The sequence below is a fragment of the Ascidiella aspersa genome, chromosome 9 (genome assembly GCF_963924565.1).
Source record: "Ascidiella aspersa chromosome 9, kaAscAspe10.2, whole genome shotgun sequence".
NCBI classification, from domain to species: Eukaryota; Metazoa; Chordata; class Ascidiacea; order Phlebobranchia; family Ascidiidae; genus Ascidiella; species Ascidiella aspersa.
This window is the reverse complement of record NC_139455.1, coordinates 3085222-3106885: the sequence shown is the minus strand read 5'-3', so window position 1 is coordinate 3106885 and position 21664 is coordinate 3085222. Positions and strand designations below refer to the sequence as shown.

At 37.4% G+C, this 21664-nt stretch overlaps 1 protein-coding gene across 1 annotated transcript in view; it reads left to right on the top strand.

Moving 5' to 3' along the window:
• The first annotated feature begins 524 nt into the window (after nucleotides 1-524).
• The window catches only part of LOC146131909 (uncharacterized), a 54849-nt gene continuing 33709 nt past the window's right edge, over nucleotides 525-21664 (top strand). The window contains exons 1-6 of the mRNA XM_083397127.1: nucleotides 525-571; nucleotides 679-748; nucleotides 1363-1417; nucleotides 1508-1568; nucleotides 1864-1913; nucleotides 1982-2039. Coding sequence (XP_083253253.1) covers nucleotides 525-571; nucleotides 679-748; nucleotides 1363-1417; nucleotides 1508-1568; nucleotides 1864-1913; nucleotides 1982-2039 — 341 coding nt within the window. The remainder of the gene's footprint in view (nucleotides 572-678; nucleotides 749-1362; nucleotides 1418-1507; nucleotides 1569-1863; nucleotides 1914-1981; nucleotides 2040-21664) is intronic.

Here is a 21664-nt window from a genome sequence, read left to right as displayed (position 1 = left end):
TTTAAAGTTTGGTTCTTACTGCTTTTTAATTGTGATTGCGAAGTATTGTTTTTTTCACATTTTGCAATTGATTATATTTATGTATGTACTCCTCTTTTTATTGTTATGATAAGACAGCTGAACAATATGAGACTTTGCGTGGTTTTAACAGCGTTGAAGAGCTAGGCGTCGCATATAGCATGGCATTAATGATTTTGCTGGAAAAAAACAATCTTTCTTTCAACACAAACTATACAAAGTTTCTAACTTTCATTCGTTTTCGCAGGTGCGATTTTTTTTTAATACTTATTAACCCAAATATTGAATGTTTGAACATGCACTAGTGTACTTTAGGTGTGGCAAATCAGCCAAATTTAGAAAAATTTTAGAAAATTTGACGTGTGCAAGATTATTGTCCGTTAAGCTGTTGTCTATGTACAGCGTTTCAGAGTTAGGCAACATATTGCTGGCAATTTACAACCTGGATGGAAAAAATGCAGCCTTAAATTGTACAAAATAAAGCTGTACGAAAGGTGAAATGAAAAATGACAATACCGGAATATTCAAACGGCGGAGAAGTTCCAAACGAAAGGTTAGTAAGAAATTCTGTTCCTTTTATTTTCAATGTCATACCAGTTTGATATAAATTCAGTAAACGTGAGTAATTTTACATATTTTGTTTTAACCGTTTATTTGCAGATCTTCACTGAACACCGGGTTTCCAGCTTTGCTTTCCAGAGAGGGTGAACAAGTTACTGCTGCCCATGAGGTAACACACTTTACCTTATTAGGTTTAGCAAACAAAATATATTTCCTTTTAGCGTTGCATACCCGACACCGTAGCCCAGCGTTGTAAATAAGTCATTTTGAACAGACTTACGTCCTAGTCAAGTCATTTGTAAAATAACTTAAGTCCCGGTCAAGTCATTTCTAAAATAACTTAAGACCGAGTAAAGTATTTTTGAATTAATAGTAAAGTTCCAGTCATAATTAGACCAAGTCATTTCCAAGTCACGTTGTCCTAAAAATATAAACGTTAAAGTATTAAAACTGGTAAACTCGTCCGATTATAAGCAATGAGTTAACGTAAAAATAACACAAAACGCAGCATATAGCAAGCAAATTGTTTTACGTGCAAAACTTCAGATAAATAATCCGATTTTAAAAAAATCCTATTGAAAACACTTTATTTCCACCCAAATCATTCGTTTAAAATTCTTGAGTCAAGTCAAGTCACTTGATAACCGTGACTTAAGTCCCAACACTTCCATAGTCTTATTCATTAAAGCGTATTTGAGAAATCTATTTTCGATAGCACCTTATACTAGGAAAACTCGACCCATATACGACATTACTAAGTAAACACTATATTTTTTTTTGAAGAGCTTTAGGTCCTCGCAAAATGATGGCGCTTCATCTAATTCCAACAATGTCAGAGGTAACTCGACTTAAATTTGTTATTTTTTCTTTTTATATTAGGAAGGCTGGTTTGCAGTGTAAGTGTTAAATTAACTGTATTTTCATTTAGGTGGAACTACCCTAACAGCAAACGCAAGCAGAAAAGAAAGATCGAATTCTACTTTGTCGAGGTAACCTGTTTAATTATGCTTTGCACGAAAACCGAGCGAAGGATATGCACAAAAACAACCACATGGTGGTGCCCAAGATGCACCAGGCATTAGAGCTAAACACAAAAAATTGTAAATCACATTTTTTAAACAAAAACGTGGAATTTCTTTCGGTATAAACAACTATACTTTTACCGATTCTGCCTAATTCAATCGCAAATAAACTGTTTATTATTGACTTTATTAAAATTTGTCACATTGCAACGATATTTTGGCCCCGATTTAATTTCGACTAAGACGTGTGATGTTTTATTAGATTGCCAAGAAATTCTGGTCTACAATCAACAGCAAAAGACGAGGAGCCAGGTTAGCTAGAATTCCTCTGTTATTCGTTAAATCTGCAAGAACAACAACTAACAACAACTTATTTTCAGATGAAAATTCGCAACACACAGCAGAAAACCGAAGTCTGGAAATGACCTGTGCAGTAAGGTAACCACAAGAGGCGCTATGCGGCCATAAGTGTATTTTCACGAGGTGGCGGTAGTAAGCCGATTTGCTGATTTTCCAGAAATAGTCAAGTGAAGTGCAGGAAAGCACGCGCATGGTGTTAAATGTGCGGTAAATATAGTAAATGGTCGCCTTCTTAACAGAATATTCTGTAAAAGAGAAAAAACGCTTTAAACTTCCATTAACTTAATACGGTGACAGTTAATCAACGATTTCGTTAAATATTCACGAATAAATATTGTTCGATAAATGTAGAATCTGTTGGGTTCTACAAGTTAACAGTGGCTTGGTACAGATGATATCACTAAGGATGAAACACTTTTAAAGAACAAAATGCGCTTGACGAAGTAAACAAGTTAATACAACTCTACTGAATGTCGTTAAATTGGAAACACACGATTTGCTAGTTTTCTCTTTGTCGTCAGATGTCAAGCTATTGCTGTAAAGACATTTACTCTACTTAATTTTACTCGCAGTAGTTGGGCCTATGGATGTCCGATAATATCGTAGCCGATACCCGACGCCAAGCGATAGTATTGGAACTTGTCCGATATTGGGATGGTATCGGTGCCCATGCAATACCAAATTAATTTGTGCAATAGGCTACAGACTTGTTTTGTGATCAAACAAATAGTTTTCTAGTTTGTGAGGTGTAGGTTTCTAAGTAAATAATCCATTAAAAATTGAAGATAAATAGAGTTACCAATGATTTGTACAATTTGGGAATTTCGCTCACATGACCATAGTAATGACGTTGTTTGCTATGAGATCATAAGGCGAAATGTTCGTCCAAAATATCAGCTATGGCAATCCAAGTATCGTCCATGCCCTAGTTGGGCCTGTAGTATATTATGAGCATTGTAAGAGAGTTGTGTTGATAATACCTAGATTTTGGTTGACTTGAGAAGGAATTATTGGAGTTTTTGACTTCCAAGGCAAAACGAAGCAACCTTAACGACGGCAGTTAGTTTAAGGCTGACGTGATTATAAATACAAGTCAGCATTTTCAAAATCACTTTTGTCAGCAATCATTCTCTCGATTGCCTCTCTTTGAAATGGCGTTGACCATTGTTGTGTCAATTGCAGTAACTTTTTCGGGCAGACACTCAGTGCAGAATTTATTTGACTTTTAATTTTTGATCTGACAACAACTGACGTGGCGCATTACGACAAATGAAATATTCGTGACGTATTTGAAAGCCTGAACGTCGAGCACTGAAGAACTAGTAAATTATTTCCATCGCTTCTTAAGTACTGAATACCAAGTTTCAAAATTTCAAATGCCAAATTCCGAGTTACAAAAAATCTTTGGATGTGATTACCCAAAGGAAAAACAATAGTTATTAGTTCGTCTTATGTTTACTTTGTTGTGTTGTAACGTTTAGAAACAGAATTCGAAAAATAACACATGGAATATACACCAAGAGTATACTCTCAAGCAGCTTGTATTAATATAAATCAGTTAGATATGCTACAACAACGTAAAGGTTAGCCGCATGTTAGTTGTTCAGAATGCACACAAGAAACAACCTTTGAAATAACACGTATGACACACAAGGCGGTACATTAGTTCAACTCAATATAAAAATAAATTAGTAACATGTTGGCCCCAGCAGACTTTCCACAAATATACACTTACACACATTGCTACGTGATCTTGCGGTATACGTTTTCTCATTGCTATCTTGTAAATAGCGTATTTTAACCACGAAGTTGACTCCCAGTTTAAAATGCAAATGTAATCGTAGCGCAAATTAAGTGTTGTTTGTTTAAGGTCGAGTTTTTCCTCGATAAGGCTGCAACGTGTTTGCCAATCTACTTTACGATTGGACTTCGCAATAGTTTAACGAGCGTTCGCCTATTTGACAGACCGCAGCGGCAAACATACAGAGGTTTTGGAGTTTGTAGATGTGCGTAGAATGAAAATCATAAGCCCATATAGAAGTGTGTAGAATATTTTTAACTTTTTGCGTAATTCCGAAAAGTGCAAAAAGATTATTTTCCAATGTTTACAAATACAACTGCCCTTGTTTGGGCTTTGACATTCATTCTGCGTCTAAATATATTTTTAAAAAATACCTATTTTTGTGTGGGATTTGATACCATTTTAGGTCTAACTACAACCTACAGCAATTATATCTTATGAAATATTTAAAATTTTGGAACACAATATACGTTTTTTTAGTAATTTCAACAAAATACTAAAGCTAATATATTCTATCGATTTTATCGAATCTAATGGATTTAGTACCTTTATTGAAACATTCAAAATTTTCACAAATGCTGCATGAATCTTCCTGGACTTCTGCGCCGCTTCATTTCTCCATACTTTACGTTAGCGTGATTTATTAGGATAATTTCATGCACGCTTTAAAGTCTGCAAACACTTATCGCTTCGGCAGAGTGGCGCTTTCAGTGTTTGCATGACATGAACAAACATCTTTAAAGAGACGAATGCGCGAAATAATGACGTCGACGCATTTGCGGGTTGAGTGCGGTTGTTTTGCAAATTTGCGCCGATAAGGTCGTTACATGCGATTTGGCGCCGCAAGAAAAACATTGCAAAGTTCAACTGGTAACGAATTGTCGCCCAAACATTTGTTGTTCGATAATAATTAATTGTCCTTACATCATTGAGGACCTTTAAAACATGATTGTTAAAACTACAGAAAATATCCCATAATATCCGATGCCAATCGGTAGAGTATTGGTACTCGTCCGATACTAGGCTGGTATCGGTACTCGTCCGATACTAGGGTGGTATCGGCACTCGTCCGATACTAGGGTGGTATCGGTACTCCTCCGATACTAGGGTGGTATCGGTACTCGTCCGATACTCGGGTGGTATCGGTACTCGTCCGATACTAGGGTGGTATCGGTACTCGTCCGATACTAAGGTGGTATCGGCACTCGTCCGATACTAGGGTGGTATCGGTATTCGTCCGATACTAGGGTGGTTTCGGTACTCGTCCGATACTAGGGTGGTATCGGTACTCGTCCGATACTAGGGTGGTATCGGTACTCGTCCGATACTAGGCTGGTATCGGTACTCGTCCGATACTAGGGTGGTATCGGCACTCGTCCGATACTAGGGTGGTATCGGTACTCCTCCGATACTAGGGTGGTATCGGTACTCGTCCGATACTCGGGTGGTATCGGTACTCGTCCGATACTAGGGTGGTATCGGTACTCGTCCGATACTAAGGTGGTATCGGCACTCGTCCGATACTAGGGTGGTATCGGTATTCGTCCGATACTAGGGTGGTTTCGGTACTCGTCCGATACTAGGGTGGTATCGGTACTCGTCCGATACTAGGGTGGTATCGGTACTCGTCCGATACTAGGGTGGTATCGGTACTCGTCCGATACTAGGGTGGTATCGGTACTCGTCCGATACTAGGGTGGTATCGGTACTCGTATGATACTAGGGTGGTATCGGTACTCGTCCGATACTAGGGTGGTATCGGTACTCGTCCGATATTAGGGTGGTATCGAAAACCGTGCGATACTAGGGTGGTATCGGTACTCGTCCGATATTAGGGTGGTATCGAAAACCGTGCGATACTAGGGTGGTATCGGTACTCGTCCGATACTAGGGTGGTATCGGTACTCGTCCGATACTAGGGTGGTATCGGTACTCGTCCGATACTAGGGTGGTATCGGTACTCGTCCGATACTAGGGTGGTATCGGTACTCGTCCGATACTAGGGTGGTATCGGTACTCGTATGATACTAGGGTGGTATCGGTACTCGTCCGATACTAGGGTGGTATCGGTACTCGTCCGATATTAGGGTGGTATCGAAAACCGTGCGATACTAGGGTGGTATCGGTACTCGTCCGATACTAGGGTGGTATCGGTACTCGTCCGATATTAGGGTGGTATCGAAAACCGTGCGATACTAGGGTGGTATCGGTACTCGTCCGATACTAGGGTGGTATCGGTACTTGTCCGATACTAGGCTGGTATCGGCACTCGACCGATACCAGGGTGGTATCGGTGCCGATCCAATATCAAATTAACACAGGAACTTATTCCTTGATTGATGATTCAACCGAGCGATTTAACCTTGAAAAGAATTTTTTTCCAAAAATAGTAGGTTACAAACTGTAGGTATCTAGAACCAAGTAACGAGGTTCCTAAAGCATTCGTAATTTTTTTTCAGTTTCAGTTAAATTGTTTAAAGTCAGACAACAATTCTTATAAATTCAAAAAAATTAAAAAAAAAAATAGATTAATTTGTTTCGAGATCAACGGGACATTTACAAGTATTTTAACCAACTTGTTTATTTGACAAAAATGTATAGTAGGTATGGAGCGAATAGCCACGATGTTGCACAAAATGTAACAAAGAGACCCAAATATAAATCTAATTCAAACAGTGGCCAAAGAAAAACTTTAATGAAGTTGGTCTTTTTACTTATAAAAGGGTAAAAGCAAATAGTGACTTCATTCCGGGGAAAATGACTTCTATACAATTAATCTAGATTAGTAATTTGACCTCATCATTGATGAACTAGACTAGAACCACAACACGGCCTTTTTATCACCGTAGGTCATCAGTTATAAAATCAAAGGTAGATGTGAAACGGCTGTGCTGAATTTGACAGTAGCCTAAATGTCACATGACGCCCTAAATTGTATCACGTGATTGACTTAAAAGAGTCAACCGAAATCGCGCATCCCCGCGAACCAAATGCTTTCGATTGCGACATGCACTTTTTGCAGACGCGAAAACAAGTTTTGCAGCTTTGTAAGGCGCTCGCAAAACAAGGACCTCGTAAGTCAGAATGACGTAAGCGAAAAGTGAAGTGATGGGTGAACAGTAAACAGGAACTACTCGATAGGTTAAGTACCAGTTCTTCTGGAAATTCAAAGCTCAACTTTTAATCAAATCTCTGTTTTCCTTAAGTTTAGACCCCCTTTGAAGGGCAATATACTCTCTTTGTAATGTAAACAATACTTTTGTTTCAATTTTTTTTGTATTTTCTGTATTAAAAAAATTTATTCAAAAATAGCTCGCTCGATTTACACCCATGAATTTACACGATTTTTAGCTCTTTGCAAAGTGTGGTCGCTATAAAGACGTTCGTTACCGTTTTTTTAACTTAAATGAAAAAAATGGAAACTTGGATTGATTTTAAGGCATTTGTGCTTTGTTTGGAAATAAGATTTGTTTAAACAAACACGTAAAAGTCAATAATTTGCATGTGATTTTTTAAAACAATCTGTTCATTTTAGAAGAAAAGAGGATAAAAGACTTGATGTACACTATTTATTTTTAAGAATGATTGGAGGTTGTATAGTTTCACTATTCGGACGTAGTAAGAATATCAAAGCCCATACAGATGTAGGTAGCATTTTGAACGTTTCGAATTACGCTTAAGATAATGGCTGGAGGTTGAAGATTGACGTATAATGCATATCATAGCCCATACGGAAGTGGGTAGCATATTGTGAAGGTTTCGAATAAAGTTTAAGATAATGGTTGGAGGTTGTAGTAAGACGTAGCAACAATATCAAATCCCATACAGAAGTAGGAAGCATTTTGAACGTTTCGAATATCTCTTTATGCACTCTCAACATACTGTTATAATTTATATTGCATTGAAAGCACTAGGAACGCCTTCAGGCAATGGTTGTTTCGCTGTGAAACGTCAACTTCCCTTGAGAGTTTCGCGGTGCTTGCCAGTTCGGTGAATCCCCGCGGTGGTTCCCCCGGTGCTCGCGCATTTAAACGTTTCGCCTCCAAGTTCACTCGAGCAAGTTTCAAGCACTTTAAATTTCAACGAAAATGACCGGTTTTCGAGACGTCGCTTTTTGTTGGCGGTTATCGGTGAAGCGGAACCGAAAAGGGGGAATTACCCTACCGCAAATGCAGCGTACGGTGCAATCATGTCTGAGAATTGTTTTATCACTTAAGAATCACTTGTCTTGAAGGGTTTTTCCCGACTTAAAGGCTAATTGCCGCTTTTTAATGGTGAGTTTACCACCTAAATTAATACATTGGAATCCACCTAACATATTATGTATATGAAACGTGTTTCCTTTCATTAACGACCTAAATATTTTTTACTAAAATTATATATATTGTTGATGTTCCGACGTTCTATATTTGTTTAATATTATTATTTTTTCTAACGTCTGAATTGACAGGAGCAGAATATACTGATGGGATTATAAAGTTAATATCACAAAAATCTTAACTTAGGCTTGTTCTTATTAGATGAAATTTACACCGGATAAATGATCTTTTTCTTACAAATCGTGAAATGATAAACCAACCAACTAACAACATAACGAACGAATGATCTCAAGTTTTCTTTTTCTTTTACAATACCAAGACATGGCTCATATCAATGAAATTAGAACTTATTTAAGCTAACCTCTTATTTTTTGTTCGCTTACGAAAAGTTAGCGATTAGAAATGCGCCGCCAAAGCTGAGTTGTTGTACTGACGCTTAGTGTACGGGTCGCAGCGTAAAAGTTTGAGAACCACTGTCTTACCACTATACGCCTTAAAAAAAAACGAGTGGGAGTGAAACAATTATTCCAAGACATAAGTGAATGCAAGAATGTAATCGCAAAAATCCCATTCATTGCGACATATGCTCCTTATGGCGGTAATAATTTGTCGCGACATTTTACCGAAATTTCACCCACGCGTATTTCCACGACGAAACATCTCGAGATTTGCGAGGATAATTTCGCGACATGTGCAGCTTGACTCCCATCAGATTAGTGACGCACTTTACTACGTCATAGGCTAGACGCCCGTCAATTTTGCGTCAACGCTGGCTGGTCGTGGTGTGATTCAATTTCGATGATTTTAGAAGTAATAATGTTGACTTTAGAGTTAGAATGTACCTTACATTTGCTGATAGAGCATCTAACGTTCTAATCGCACCAGCCTAACATAAACAACACTTAATGTGGAATCTTAAATGTGCGCCGCTATGACCAAACTCTCACTATCTTGCGTCTGACCTTTACACCGTGGTGTCATGTGATTCTATTCCTTAAAAACTCATTTGTTTCGATTTCTTGAAGTTTGATTTTGAAAGTAATAATGTTGACTTTAGACTGTACGTTACACTTATGCTGATAGAATATCTAACCACACAAGCCTAACATAAACAACACTTAATGTGGAATCTCAAATGCGCGCCGACATGATGGTACTTCTGTGTTACGTAATTTCGTAAAGGTTGGGTTTGAATCCAATACAGTAGATTTGACATTTAACTCATTGTTTTATTTTCCTGTATTTCTCCCGATGCTCGAAGCCACGTATATACAAAAAGTATTGTCATAGTCAAGTACAAAGGGGAAGGTATTGACCCGTTTTAAGAGCAAGAGTGTATATTTAACTATCAACACTTTGCACTTACAAATTATGAGTTTTCCATGCTCAAAATGTGTAAGTTGAAAAGGGTCCTGCTATTTATCTCTTTGTGGTAACTTGAGCACATTGCATGGTTATGCGGCAATCATTTTCACAAATTTTCCAAAACCACCGTTAAGTTAGGATGTTTTTTAAAGAAATTTTTAACAGTAAATTGCCACTTTCTGAAGCAGTTTCTTTTTATTTCTACTACTTAAATCACGAACCACGAAGAACAATATTACAAAGCTGTCGTAAAAGATTTCACGTTTCGGAAAAAAATGCAGCCTAAACGATTGACGTTTTGAACCGAAAACCCAAAGTTGTAGTTTATATATTATAAAAAATGTATTTAAAAATGTATTTACCACTTTTGATTCATATATTATACGGCGGGGTTATGAATGCAGATTTCAAATTGCGGGTTAATTTATCGGCTAGTAAACTGCTGGCGCCGTAAGACAAAATCTTTGAGACGGGAGATTGATGATTTGGATTTACCCGAGATAGTAAGACCCTAATCAACGCTAAACTTGACTGATAGGTACACACTACTATGCACAGTAACGTGTCTTGTCGACTTAAAAGGTAATTTAACGGCGGTGAGTTATTCATGTCTAGCAAACACTTCTTGTTTAAGCATCTCAGTTTGGCCTTAAGCAAGCCGGGATATATGTGTGCGATAATACAGATAAGCTATCGCGTCCATACATTTGGGGCGGTCCTTTGTGGGTGGTATGAGTGTTAAGATTTACATATATTATGATTCTTGAAGATGGTGGTTCATTTTTGGTCGAATACTAAATCTATTTTTACGAAGTGACTCTGTAAACTAAAAAAGAAATAGAAAATTAAAAAGCGTACAGTGAAAGTGGACATTTAGAGATTTTTACATGTTACCAGTCGTTTTGTTACACGGTCATTCCGCCATCTTCCTAACTGTATTAAAACTGGGATTTCACGACACTCACGGTATTATACGAGGTTTCTTTAGGATACTTGCTTTAGACATCACGTTATGACGTAATTTTGTGACGTAATCTCTGAATTTTTTTACGCGTTCTGGCAAGAAAATTATTCTACTTAAAGTTAAAAAAGCATGGGGCCTAATGGCTTAATTAAAAATGCAGTGTTAAACAACACAAAAAATCACAAGCCATATCGTTTAATTTTCGGCGTCTGCTCAGTATTTAACAAATAGCTCTCACAGCCTTCGTAATTCCGGCTATCTACTTCAATCCCCGGAAAAGCAGTCAAGGCTGTTTGTCACAAGCAACCCGTTCTAAGTGCTCCCCCCACACCCCATTTGGACTTCGGACAGATTAAAGTCATTAAGCACGCAAATTGGGGGCGTGGGTGTTAGTGGAATTTCACTGGCCTTGTGCAGCTTTCCCTTCTCCTTTGCAACATTTCCAATTAATAATATTAAATGTTTACGGAAGTCTGGTTTGCGATTTTCAACTGGCCGAGTCAAATGCAGGTGAATTTAAAGGTTATTTGAAGTTGTTTGTTGAAAAAAAATCCTTGCGGTCTGGGATCTGTTGCACACACTGCAGTTGTTCAGCTGTTTATTAACTAAGTTTAATGACCCTTTTTGGCTTAGTCGGCTTTGCGTCTTATTCTTTTAAAACTAAAAAACACAAGTATAAAAAATATTCACCAAACACTTATTCTTTAAAATAGAGCCCAGTTACCATAATTTTGTTTCATTCAAGCGAATTTTAGTTAAAGCATAATATAACTGCGAAACAATATTACGTAGATCACGTGGAACTTGTCCTACCTACCCTTAACTTTTAAACAGTTTATGGTGGTTTAGTTGTTTGCTGTACTTCAATAAGAGGACATATGTAGTTGTCAAACATTGCATGACTACAGATCATTTACTTAACCCCAAACCCATTAAGTCATAGCTTTGCATTGTAGTTTTAAGATAATGAATTGATGAAACTAGTCCAATGTCCAACATTCTTTATTCACAAAGGGCCCATTGTTTCGTAACACACGCCCGGAAGCACGCTCGTCGCTCGTTACATAAGATGCTGTAAAAAAAACAATTTCAGTTCAAGTAGCTTAATAAATGTATGTGGCGACTTAACACATTGATAAGGGTTTTGCGTCATTGGTGCCATTGGCAACGCGATACATGGTTGACGGTTGGGTTTTTAGCAAACATTAATGTAAACAAACAAGATCTACTAGTATACCCATTACCCAACTATATGCTAATGCTTGAAAAAGGCTAGGAAAATAATTTGCTAGCTTTCAAAATGCGCACATAATGGCCACGGAAAGATACTATTTATCATTTAATAATTATTTGTCAGTAAACTAAAATATGTGGCTTTCTTTATGAGTTCCCAGATGTCCTTTGTGACGTTTCGTGGCGTATATTTCCCTAAAGTGACCAGGGGGGCACAAAATGTTAATAGCTCAACACTGGCCTAGATCAAGTAAATCTAAGAAGTTTAAAGGATAAAAAAGACTATTTTATCACTGGGGGTATAGCAGGCAGTTGCAGCCGTTTTTGCAAGTTGAATTGGTTTTAAAACGATTCTGATTTAAACAGATACGTGGTCAATACGATTTTTTTGGCAGAAAAAATAACGATTTACCATAAAGTAAAATGCATATGACGTCTTATTAAAACAACCTACTTTTCTCAGTGTTAGCAACTCTAAATAGGGTCCTATAAAACAAATCAAGAGATGTACAGAAAGGCGGGATCGGGCGTTGCGACTGATATCAGTATAAAAAATTCACAAAATATTCATTAAAAAGTTTTAGACAAGCAAATATTGACGTAGTGCTTCTGAATGCTGCAAAAAAATCGCTCTTCGAGTTTAGCGAATTTGCCTTTTGGCCAAGGAATTCTACTCGAGGCAAAAGTTCCTGTAAATTTCCTCTTTGCCGCTTATACAGGGCCGTCGCAGTCCTACGCGGTAATCCCCCCAAATATTTTCCGTACAGATCCAACAGGGAACTGTGGGCTATTTATAGGCTTTTGTTGCAGCGATTTAAAATCGAAATTCATATTGACTCGAAGTTTTGCGGGCAGTTGCGCCTTTTTAAAAATGCGGAACTCGATGACGTCACAGCGCGTCCTTTCTTTAACGAATTTTGAATATAAGGTAAAATTTAAATGCGCAGTCATTGTCAGGCCATTTCAAAGGCTTGTTTTTCAGTTCTTCAATGATCGTTTTTTATTAGGCGCAATTAAACCTTGCTCCGGCAAAGTGTTTCTTTCAAACCAGAGACATTGACACGCTTGTAAAATCAATTCAAAGGCTATAAAAAACAGGAACTAGTGCCTACAATGTTACGACAAAACACAAACAAATGCTAGAAGCATTGCAGCAAATAATTCCATGAATAATTTTAGTAAAGCAAAACTTCACCAAGTAAACTTAACTACCGTTTTTTTTTTAAGATTATTTGTTTGATGACATTTTCCTTAAACGTTGGATGCCCTCCGCCAAAACCAGGATCACAATAGAGGAACAAAAACATCTCTTAGGAATGCGTGCGATCTAAGTCGTATAACCAGTACTTTCAAAAAACAATTTTATTCTGTTTGGAAACACTTTCAAAACTGATATGCCAACCATGTGAAGTTCTTCCTAACTTAAAAATACCTGTGATAAAATGCTTGGCGTAAAATTATTTAGTTTAGTGCACGAACAAATAGCAATTGCTTCGAATCACTAAAAAGATTATTTTGTAAATTGATCGATTTGTTAATAAAAGCATGAAACATTTTTAACCTCTGTGATCAGTGAACAGGCTTCAACAGTTTGTTAGTTCCTTAAACCACGCAGGAATATTTAGTCCATTAGTGCCAAACTAAATTTTGCAGTTGAAAATTTTTCCTGGGAAAAAGCATTATTATTTTTAGAAAGTGAGCGGTTAACTATGATAAATTTGTTCAATATCAAAAGCCCCCAATGCGATTTTAAAAAACGAAAAAATTTCCCGAAATAATAACGTTCTTATTTTCCCATTCTGTGTATTTTACTTCTAAAAGATTTGCAATTCCCCCGATGGAAAACCGAGGTTTCGTGGCGAATCACTTGCACTGACTGTATGCAACGTTTCCTGGAAAAACAAAAGAATAATAGTCGACATAAATATGCGGTTAATTCGGTTAAAGCCACATTCGTTTTGCTACACTTGCGCAGCGCGGTTTAACTGGACAATTAAGTAAGTTGTTCAATACAGTTGAAGAGGAAATTCACCGAATAAAAATGGAAGGATCGACAATTAATATGCCAAGGTAAATTGTTATAAATTAAGATTAATCTTGGTGTACTTGTGATAAGTTACATACGCTACAATTCCTTGCCAAACTAACAGTTGAAAATATTAGGGCGTCACTCTGTATATTGAGTGCTTATAGCTTTTCAATAAACTGTTAAATTTTTAGTTGCGAGAAAGTAAGTTTTCAGCCGTCCTTTGGAAATTTGCAAACTGAATAGATAATAACTAAGTCTGATAAAGTTGATATTTTTGTTTTTTAAAGTCCGTTAACATTGTCTCACCAAGACGGAATGATTTTTATAGTGTCTTTCAAAATGTACTTCAACTATAAAGTTAATATAAAAAACATTGCGAAAACTATAAATCAATAATTATATTGACAACTTCGCGTTTTCACGATAAGACAATGTAAGTGTTTTTATGCTGTTTTTTTTTTTTTAAATGTGTTATAAAAGATCATACCAAGCGTGAGTTTAGTGCGCTCTCTTTTCAGACTGTTTTAGGTTTCTATGTTCAGCCATAAAACATTGACAAGCTAAGTTGTTTGCTTCTCACGTGCTTAATTTACGAGCCAAATATCTGGAGATCTAAGGGGTATTACCAATCAATTAAACATCAGGCCACAAAATAAAAATATGATTTTTTCTTTGGTAAACGGGATAAATGGCTTGATAATAAGTCACATGAAATGAAATAAAACTGACAATTTAATCTGACAAAAATATTTGAATGCTAAATTTTGCTCAAAATAGCAAACTATTTGAGAAAAGTAAATAAGTTGTTGTGTAATGAAAAAACATTTTAAAACGCCATATTTATAAAAAAACACTGCATTTATAGAATGAAGTTCAAAATCATATTTTAAATCCGCCGTATATAAATAAAATTCCAGTATTCAAATGGGACGAGACAGCGAATGAGAAGTGGCGCAATATTCTAATTTCCTTGCCTCGCAACTTCCCCGCTATGAATCGATTTTCAGGGAACGCGCTGCAGGGGATGTTAGCTCTGCGATAAAACGATGGTTAGACGAATAAAAGAAGAGTCGGCCAAAATTTCTCTCTTTGATAAAGCTTCAATTTTGTTTGTCCGTTGGCTGCGAGGGGCGTGCTCTTCAAAAAGGGGTGTTGTCTGATTCAACACGGTTCAACCAATCAGGTGTCGTCAAGAACGGTTGGCGATTGTATTCTGCGTTTGCTGTGCTCTTTAACAGTCTTCAACAGTGCAGAATGAGGAACCTCTCAAAAGCAAGGATTCTCAAACTTGTAGCCCCTGACCACGTATCAGAAAATACGTCATGGCATGTCACAAAGAAGAACGCTGAAGTCCTTATTGAAACCGGAAATTTGAGTTCGACTGGCTTATTATTAAAATAAGTTATTCTTGTAATCCCCGAAAACTGCTCCGTGGCCTTAGGCTTATGTCGTGAAAGCTATACTTGTTGTGTGACCTGTCCTTGCTTGCACGAAATCCGTAATTGATCGACTAATTTCGCCCTTCAAGTCTCGCGGTTTATAGACATTTTCAAACCATCCAAAGCATTTTATTTTTGAGTCTCGAACAAACTGAAAGATGTGTGAATTACTGACATTGGTGCACAGAATGTTAAGAAAGTAATTCGTTTTTTACTTCACACGACGTTTTTCTACTTTTATTCTTTCCCGATGTTTATACACTTTGTTCTGGTTTTCTGGCTTAAAAGTAAATCTTGACAAAGATGACAAATTGTGCGTGAGAGGCTTAATTAGAATTTAGTGAATGCTAAGAGAGCACAGTAGAAATTGATTTGGTTAAAGGCGTTTTAATTCACATTGCCTTTTAGTTCACATGGCGTTTTCATATTTTCTTTTGTTTGCTATTCCAATGTTTATTCACTCTCTGGTTTTCAGTAAATCTTGATAAAGATTTCAAATTCTGCGCGACAATCAGATTGGTGCTGCGCAGTTGCACGTCTGCGCACCTTAAAAAAAACCCTGCTCTCGAACGCGCAGTTTCGATCCCATGAGTCAATGTCAACATGATTTCAGCACAAAAGCAGAACTCTTTGCTAATTCTGCAATCTCTGCGCTTTTGCAGTCACAACCGAGCGGGTATTTTTCTGGTGAAAATCTTAGCTGACAGTTTTCGGGGGTTCCCTGTGTAGCGAAGTTCGCCTCGAGTGGGTGTGTGGTGGGCGGGGCAGCGGGAAAATTACAGAAAATCTCACGGCGGCTGCAGACCTGACCTTACCCGAGGTTTTGCGTGGGCGATTGAGCTCGAAAGAAGTTCGATATTTCTTTTTTTGCGCAAAGGCGACGTAGTTCGGGAAACGGGGAGTGTTTCGCCCGCGGGCGAGGCAATTACGTCACAGCTTGTGACGTCACAACCCGAACAACCTTTGCTGGTAACGGCTGCGAATTTCACGGATACTGCAGCGTCTACATACTCTACATATAAGAAAATATAGAAATAAAACCACGCTTTGTGAACTTAAAGCATGCTGGTTGGAGGTTGTAGTAAGACGTGGTAAGAATATTAAAACCCATACAGAAGTAGGTAACATTTTGAACGTTTCGAATAACTCTTTAAACATTTTCAACATCTGAAAATGAATAATGGTGTTGCAAAATGAATAAAGAGTTATTCCAAACGTTCAAAAGTATACCTACTTCTGTATGGGATTTGATATTCTTACCACGTCCTTGTGAACCGTGATGTTATTTCTTGTGTGATATATTCTACTCGATTTTAAGTGAAGCCTGTGAATAGAAGTAAAGATGACAAGAACAAAAGCTATTAGTTCGCTTACAAACGGCAAAAAACAATTTTGTTCGTTTGGCAACATTCGAACGCTTGACACTACCACACATCACATGACTTTAAATATTATAAAGTGGGCCTTTGAAGTCACGAGTAACCCAACGCAGTTTCGGAAAAGGTCAAAGCGCAATTTTCAGATTGTGTTCTTGGATTGAGGTTTAGAACACCGCGTTTTGGGGAGGAAAAACATTTAGTCGCTTGTAGTTCTGCAATCGTAAAACACTACGTTTCTTAACCATTTTTCACTGTAGGGCACACGTGTAGAATTACACAATTTTTCCTCATATTGATTATCTTTTTTAAAAATACTGAGGATCGATGAGCTAAGGCGAAAACGAAAGTAAAGACATATGTTTTAAATATAACAATTTTGTTTTTGCTTTGCCCGCAACGCACCTGGCAATAATCCATGGCGCACCGGTTGAGAAACGCTGCTTTAACCTATAGATTCAGTCAAAAAAGAGCAGAACTTGGATATTGCGATGGCTGTCAATCTCGCACTCACATGACCAACATTTTACTTCAACGCCAGCCTTTGATTTGTACATTAAACCGCGCGTCAAATGCCATGTAAATATTACTTGACGCAGCTGCAGTGTATACCAAGTGGCCCACACATGCGGTACGACGCACCCAAAACCCGTACAGTTCGCGCCTCGGGTCACAGGTCACGCCTGTGACGTAGTTTGACGTCACAATCGCACTTCGATCGCAAATCGCGACGCAAAGCCGACAATTTGCCGGCCGACTTTGTTGATACGTGACCCACATAATTTCAATGGTACCAGAAAACTGAGAGCAATTGGACCGGCTAAAATCCTAATCACAGGCGTGTTTGGACCTGCTTTTTGCCCTTTTAGTCTATTAACCGAATTGCGCCACTGGATTTTTTGAAACTCTTTCAAATCTAGGGCAACTTGCTTAACGTATTTTATTCAACGTCAAAAATTTAGAACCTCATTGCGTTTCAGCACAGTGTTTTAAGTGGGTGGAGTTTCTGCTTACGATTTCCCAAGTGTAAGTCTTGTGTTTACTCTGTTGCAAAGTGCTAAGGTAAACACAATTTGTACATTTGCGGCCTTAAAAGATTCATATGGCTCCAGGTTGGAGATAAGAGATTGTATTGTCGGCGATAAACTGTTGTTATTAAACTCCCATCAACACATGTAAATGCCTAATGGAGAAAAGGCTGAGATTGTTTGGTTCGCAATGGTGCGATAACTTAAAGTCACACCATTCAGCTTTATGTGCGATTAAACGCTTTCAGACAACATGGCGTAAAGCAGCACAATTGAACAGTTGAACAAATATTAACGAAAAAGACGTCAATTACGACCAAATAAATTTCCCTGGGTAATACAGGTTTACGTACAACAAAAATATTTTATGTACCACCAACATTTCTCACGAAGATCTTGTTCTTTAGTACATCAGTCCAATTTCACTTCGAATATGTTTAACGTAGAACTAATTAAAATAGGCGCTTTTTGGTAAATGCGAATTATTTAAGTGAATTTTACTTTAAACAAATTTGGGTCGAAAATAACAAGTGATACGAATAGACTCGTGTTTTGCCGCAAAGAAAAAGTATATTTTGTCAGAATTTGCATGATGTTCATAATTATGTAGTTAACCGCCTCACCAAAGTGGTAACCAAGTGGTTTATTTCTCTTGGGGTATCAAATAACTGTTAACGAAACATTTATAAGGCCTTAGTATGGAGCAAATATATTCTTTTTTAATGCAAAGAAGTACAAATTGAAACCTGTCAAAAAGTATTTGGACGCCAAAGCGCACAAACACGTTTATATCGGTTCCTCTGGCATTTAACAACTTAATAATGTCGCCATTGCACCATTCGACATTCCACTTCGCCTTCATTTACATACACCCTTTAAAGCACACAGTTCCTTGACGCTGCCGACCGCCTATGTCCCCACGAACCCTTAATTGTTGTTTTGCTGAGACTGTATTCAGATGTAAAATAAATATTAAATATTTGTTTCGCCAATTCCAGTGAAAGCTAATTGCAACCTCCGCTTAAAATGAATCTAGTTTTGTTTGAACATTTTACACAATGGAATGTGCTTTTGTATGGGCTATGGAATTCATCTACGTATATTCATTTAAGTTTTAAACTTTCGTGTTTAATCAAAGTTGCAGTTGAATGCCGGTAACATAACTTGATTTCACAAAACGTTAGATTTGTCGAACTTCACACTTTTTAAAGAATTTTGAGGTAGGTGCGACAAATGAGACGTTAACTCGACTTATCGGAAAGAAATAATAAAAATCTATATTATGCTGTTTTTATGGTTAGTTGTTAATTCAAGCCACTTTTTATGTTTCCTGTCTAACGATGGGATGCCGCACTCAAATTCATTTTATTATTCTTTAATGACAGAATGGCCGCGTTAGCTTGGCGCCAGCACTAGAAGCTTAATAATTAGTGAAGCGACTTGCGCGTACGCTATAGCTCGTTTGCTCTTAAAAACCGACTATATCACACCACGCCACAGACAAGGCTGCTAGGGTTAAATTGATTCAGCAGTTGCAAAAACAAAAGCAATCCCCATTGGCATTAAAACAAAAGCGTAAAACAATTAGTGCTGATAAGTAAAAACGCAAAATTGGAAAGGCAATAGAAACGAATGAAGTGAAAGATTACTTTAAAACAAATCAAAACGATTTAAAATTGCGGTATACTTGTAAGCGGTTTGTGGAATTTTTGTTTGAAATCTCTATTTCATAAGTTGACACTTCACCGCCTGGTGGCGCAATGATGCGACGACAAAAATTGGCCGCATTTCGTCAAAACAAACTACGTTAACTTGGTAAATGACAAATGAAATCAATCATATAAAACATGTCACCGATTACTAACTTAAAACAATATGTATATATAAAACTATCTGAACAAGTCAGTTTGTGTCATTTTGAGCCTACACTCTTTTGCAGCTACGTTTTTTTATATTACCAAATAAGTAAAAACAATTTGTCACGCCGTAAACTTGATACAAATTAATAGACGTCAATAAGGATATATAACCTTTTAGCTAAAAAAACAATCAGCTAGCATCAAATGGAGGTCAAGCACAGTGTTTTAATGCAACAATTTGTCTGAATTTCATAGCGTTATAAAGTGTGCGCTGTGTGGGTGTAATATTAGTCAACATAGTAGATTGACAGGCTTGGAGCAGGTTTGCGTTACAACAGCGTATGATACAAAAAAGGACGACTTTCTGACACTATTTGGGGGGTGGGCAAAACAATTGTTTGCTTTAAAGTTCTTGTTAACGGTTCAACTCGGTGAGATGATAATTTGAATTGCAATTAGTTATTGATTTACTCCCAACATCGTAGAGAAGCTATCTAGTGAAAAGGTTAAGAGCGTTGGGGCTAATTTACACATCGAAAATACCCAAGGCTACATTTTTAAGTCAATCACTTCTGTGCTCTTTTATACCCTTTAGCTAAAATCAATATTTCCGATTTAAAATCAGTCCAATCTAGCATTTATTAAAAAATTATCCGCATTTTTTTATATCGGCAAACAAATTATAGACCAAAGGTTGGAAAAATGGCCTGAAAAGAATACCAAAAATATGGCCTCAAATTAATATTTGGGCTTACAGTTTTTACTAAAAACAAACTTAACCATGCAAACAGCCTTATCCCCTTGAGATTTAAGTAATTACGAAGCGTTTTTGGTAAGTGGGGAACAAACAAGTTTATGATAGGGGGTGTGTACGATGGGGGCGTGTACGAAGGGACTTCAAGCATAGCCTGGGTTACTCCGGGTCACATTATTTCGGCCATGTGCTTTTTCTCCTCTGTAAATTTCCGTTGGCGGGCAAACGAATTAAGCGGTCCGTAAAGGAATCATTTAATATTACAGCATATATTAAAAAAGTGGTGCAACAAAGTAATAAGAAATGTCATTGCGATTGAAGCCCTGCAATACCATATCTCAAAAAATAAAAAAATAAAATTAACTAACATGGTTCTATGTGAAATACATTAAGTGGCAATGGTGTAAAACACGCCGTCGTTGACAAAATAGTGCAAATTTTGAGTAAAGTGGGCAAACTTACTGGAATGTAACGAATTACCTAATGTAGCTTGATAATGAATCACAAAGCAAATTTTGGCCCATGTTAAAAAAATATTGCTTTGCGAGATTTAGTTGCAACAATTCGGTAACGTTGTAACAGTAATGACGTCATTTAGTATCAGATCGGCTGGCAATACGCACAAAATGTCGAATTTTGGAATAAGACACAAAATATTGCACTCTAACCCAACTAGGCGGAATTATATATATATATTTTACGAACACAAGGCGTCTGCTCTAGCAGCGCAGTAGGACTAGCGTCAAAAAGCAGGTTTAAAGGGTTTCGAGTTCCGCTTTGGGCGGCATAACAACTATTGCACCACACATCACGTAGTAAACGAAGTGAACGAACCAAAATAAAGCGCCCCGTGATAAGGCAAGGTGCCATTGTTGGCAAAAGTCAACGTAACGCACCCACAAGTCTAAATCTACTGAAAAGCCTCTATACGCCGTTGTACAAACGATGCGGACAATAAACCGCGCACAATAAAGGTTGCGATGCTGCGATGGTCCCTACACGGGGGTAACCGCAAGGGAAAATAAGGTACGATTTCACCCCCAGGGTAATGTTTGAAAACACTGAAATTTCAGTGGTTTAAATTACATTTTTAGGTTGCTTTCATACTAAATTTGAGTTCAGATTGGTTACATATTAAGCGGGCTCTATAATATCTAGAATCCCGTAATAAAAACTCTATCTTATAAAACATTTAAACTATTAGAGAACTGATAAATGTAAGTTACGAAAAACCAGTGTTACCGACCATAAAAAAGTATTTGTATACACTGACCAGTGAAGATAGTTCCTGATGCTAGATTATTTGTTTGTTCTAAAAAATAAATAAACTTGTATCAAAAGTTCATCAGCACCGCTGCAAAACACTGCCCAACTTCGTGCGTTTTTTAGGTCTACTAAAGTCGTAAACCAAAAAAAAACTGTGTGATATGCGTTATGAAGTGTTATTTCTAATGTTCTGTTATTTTACCCCCTTTATAAATATTTCTACGCAACCCCTGGAACGTGACCGTTGCTTGTCCGCAAGAGGGTTGGGGC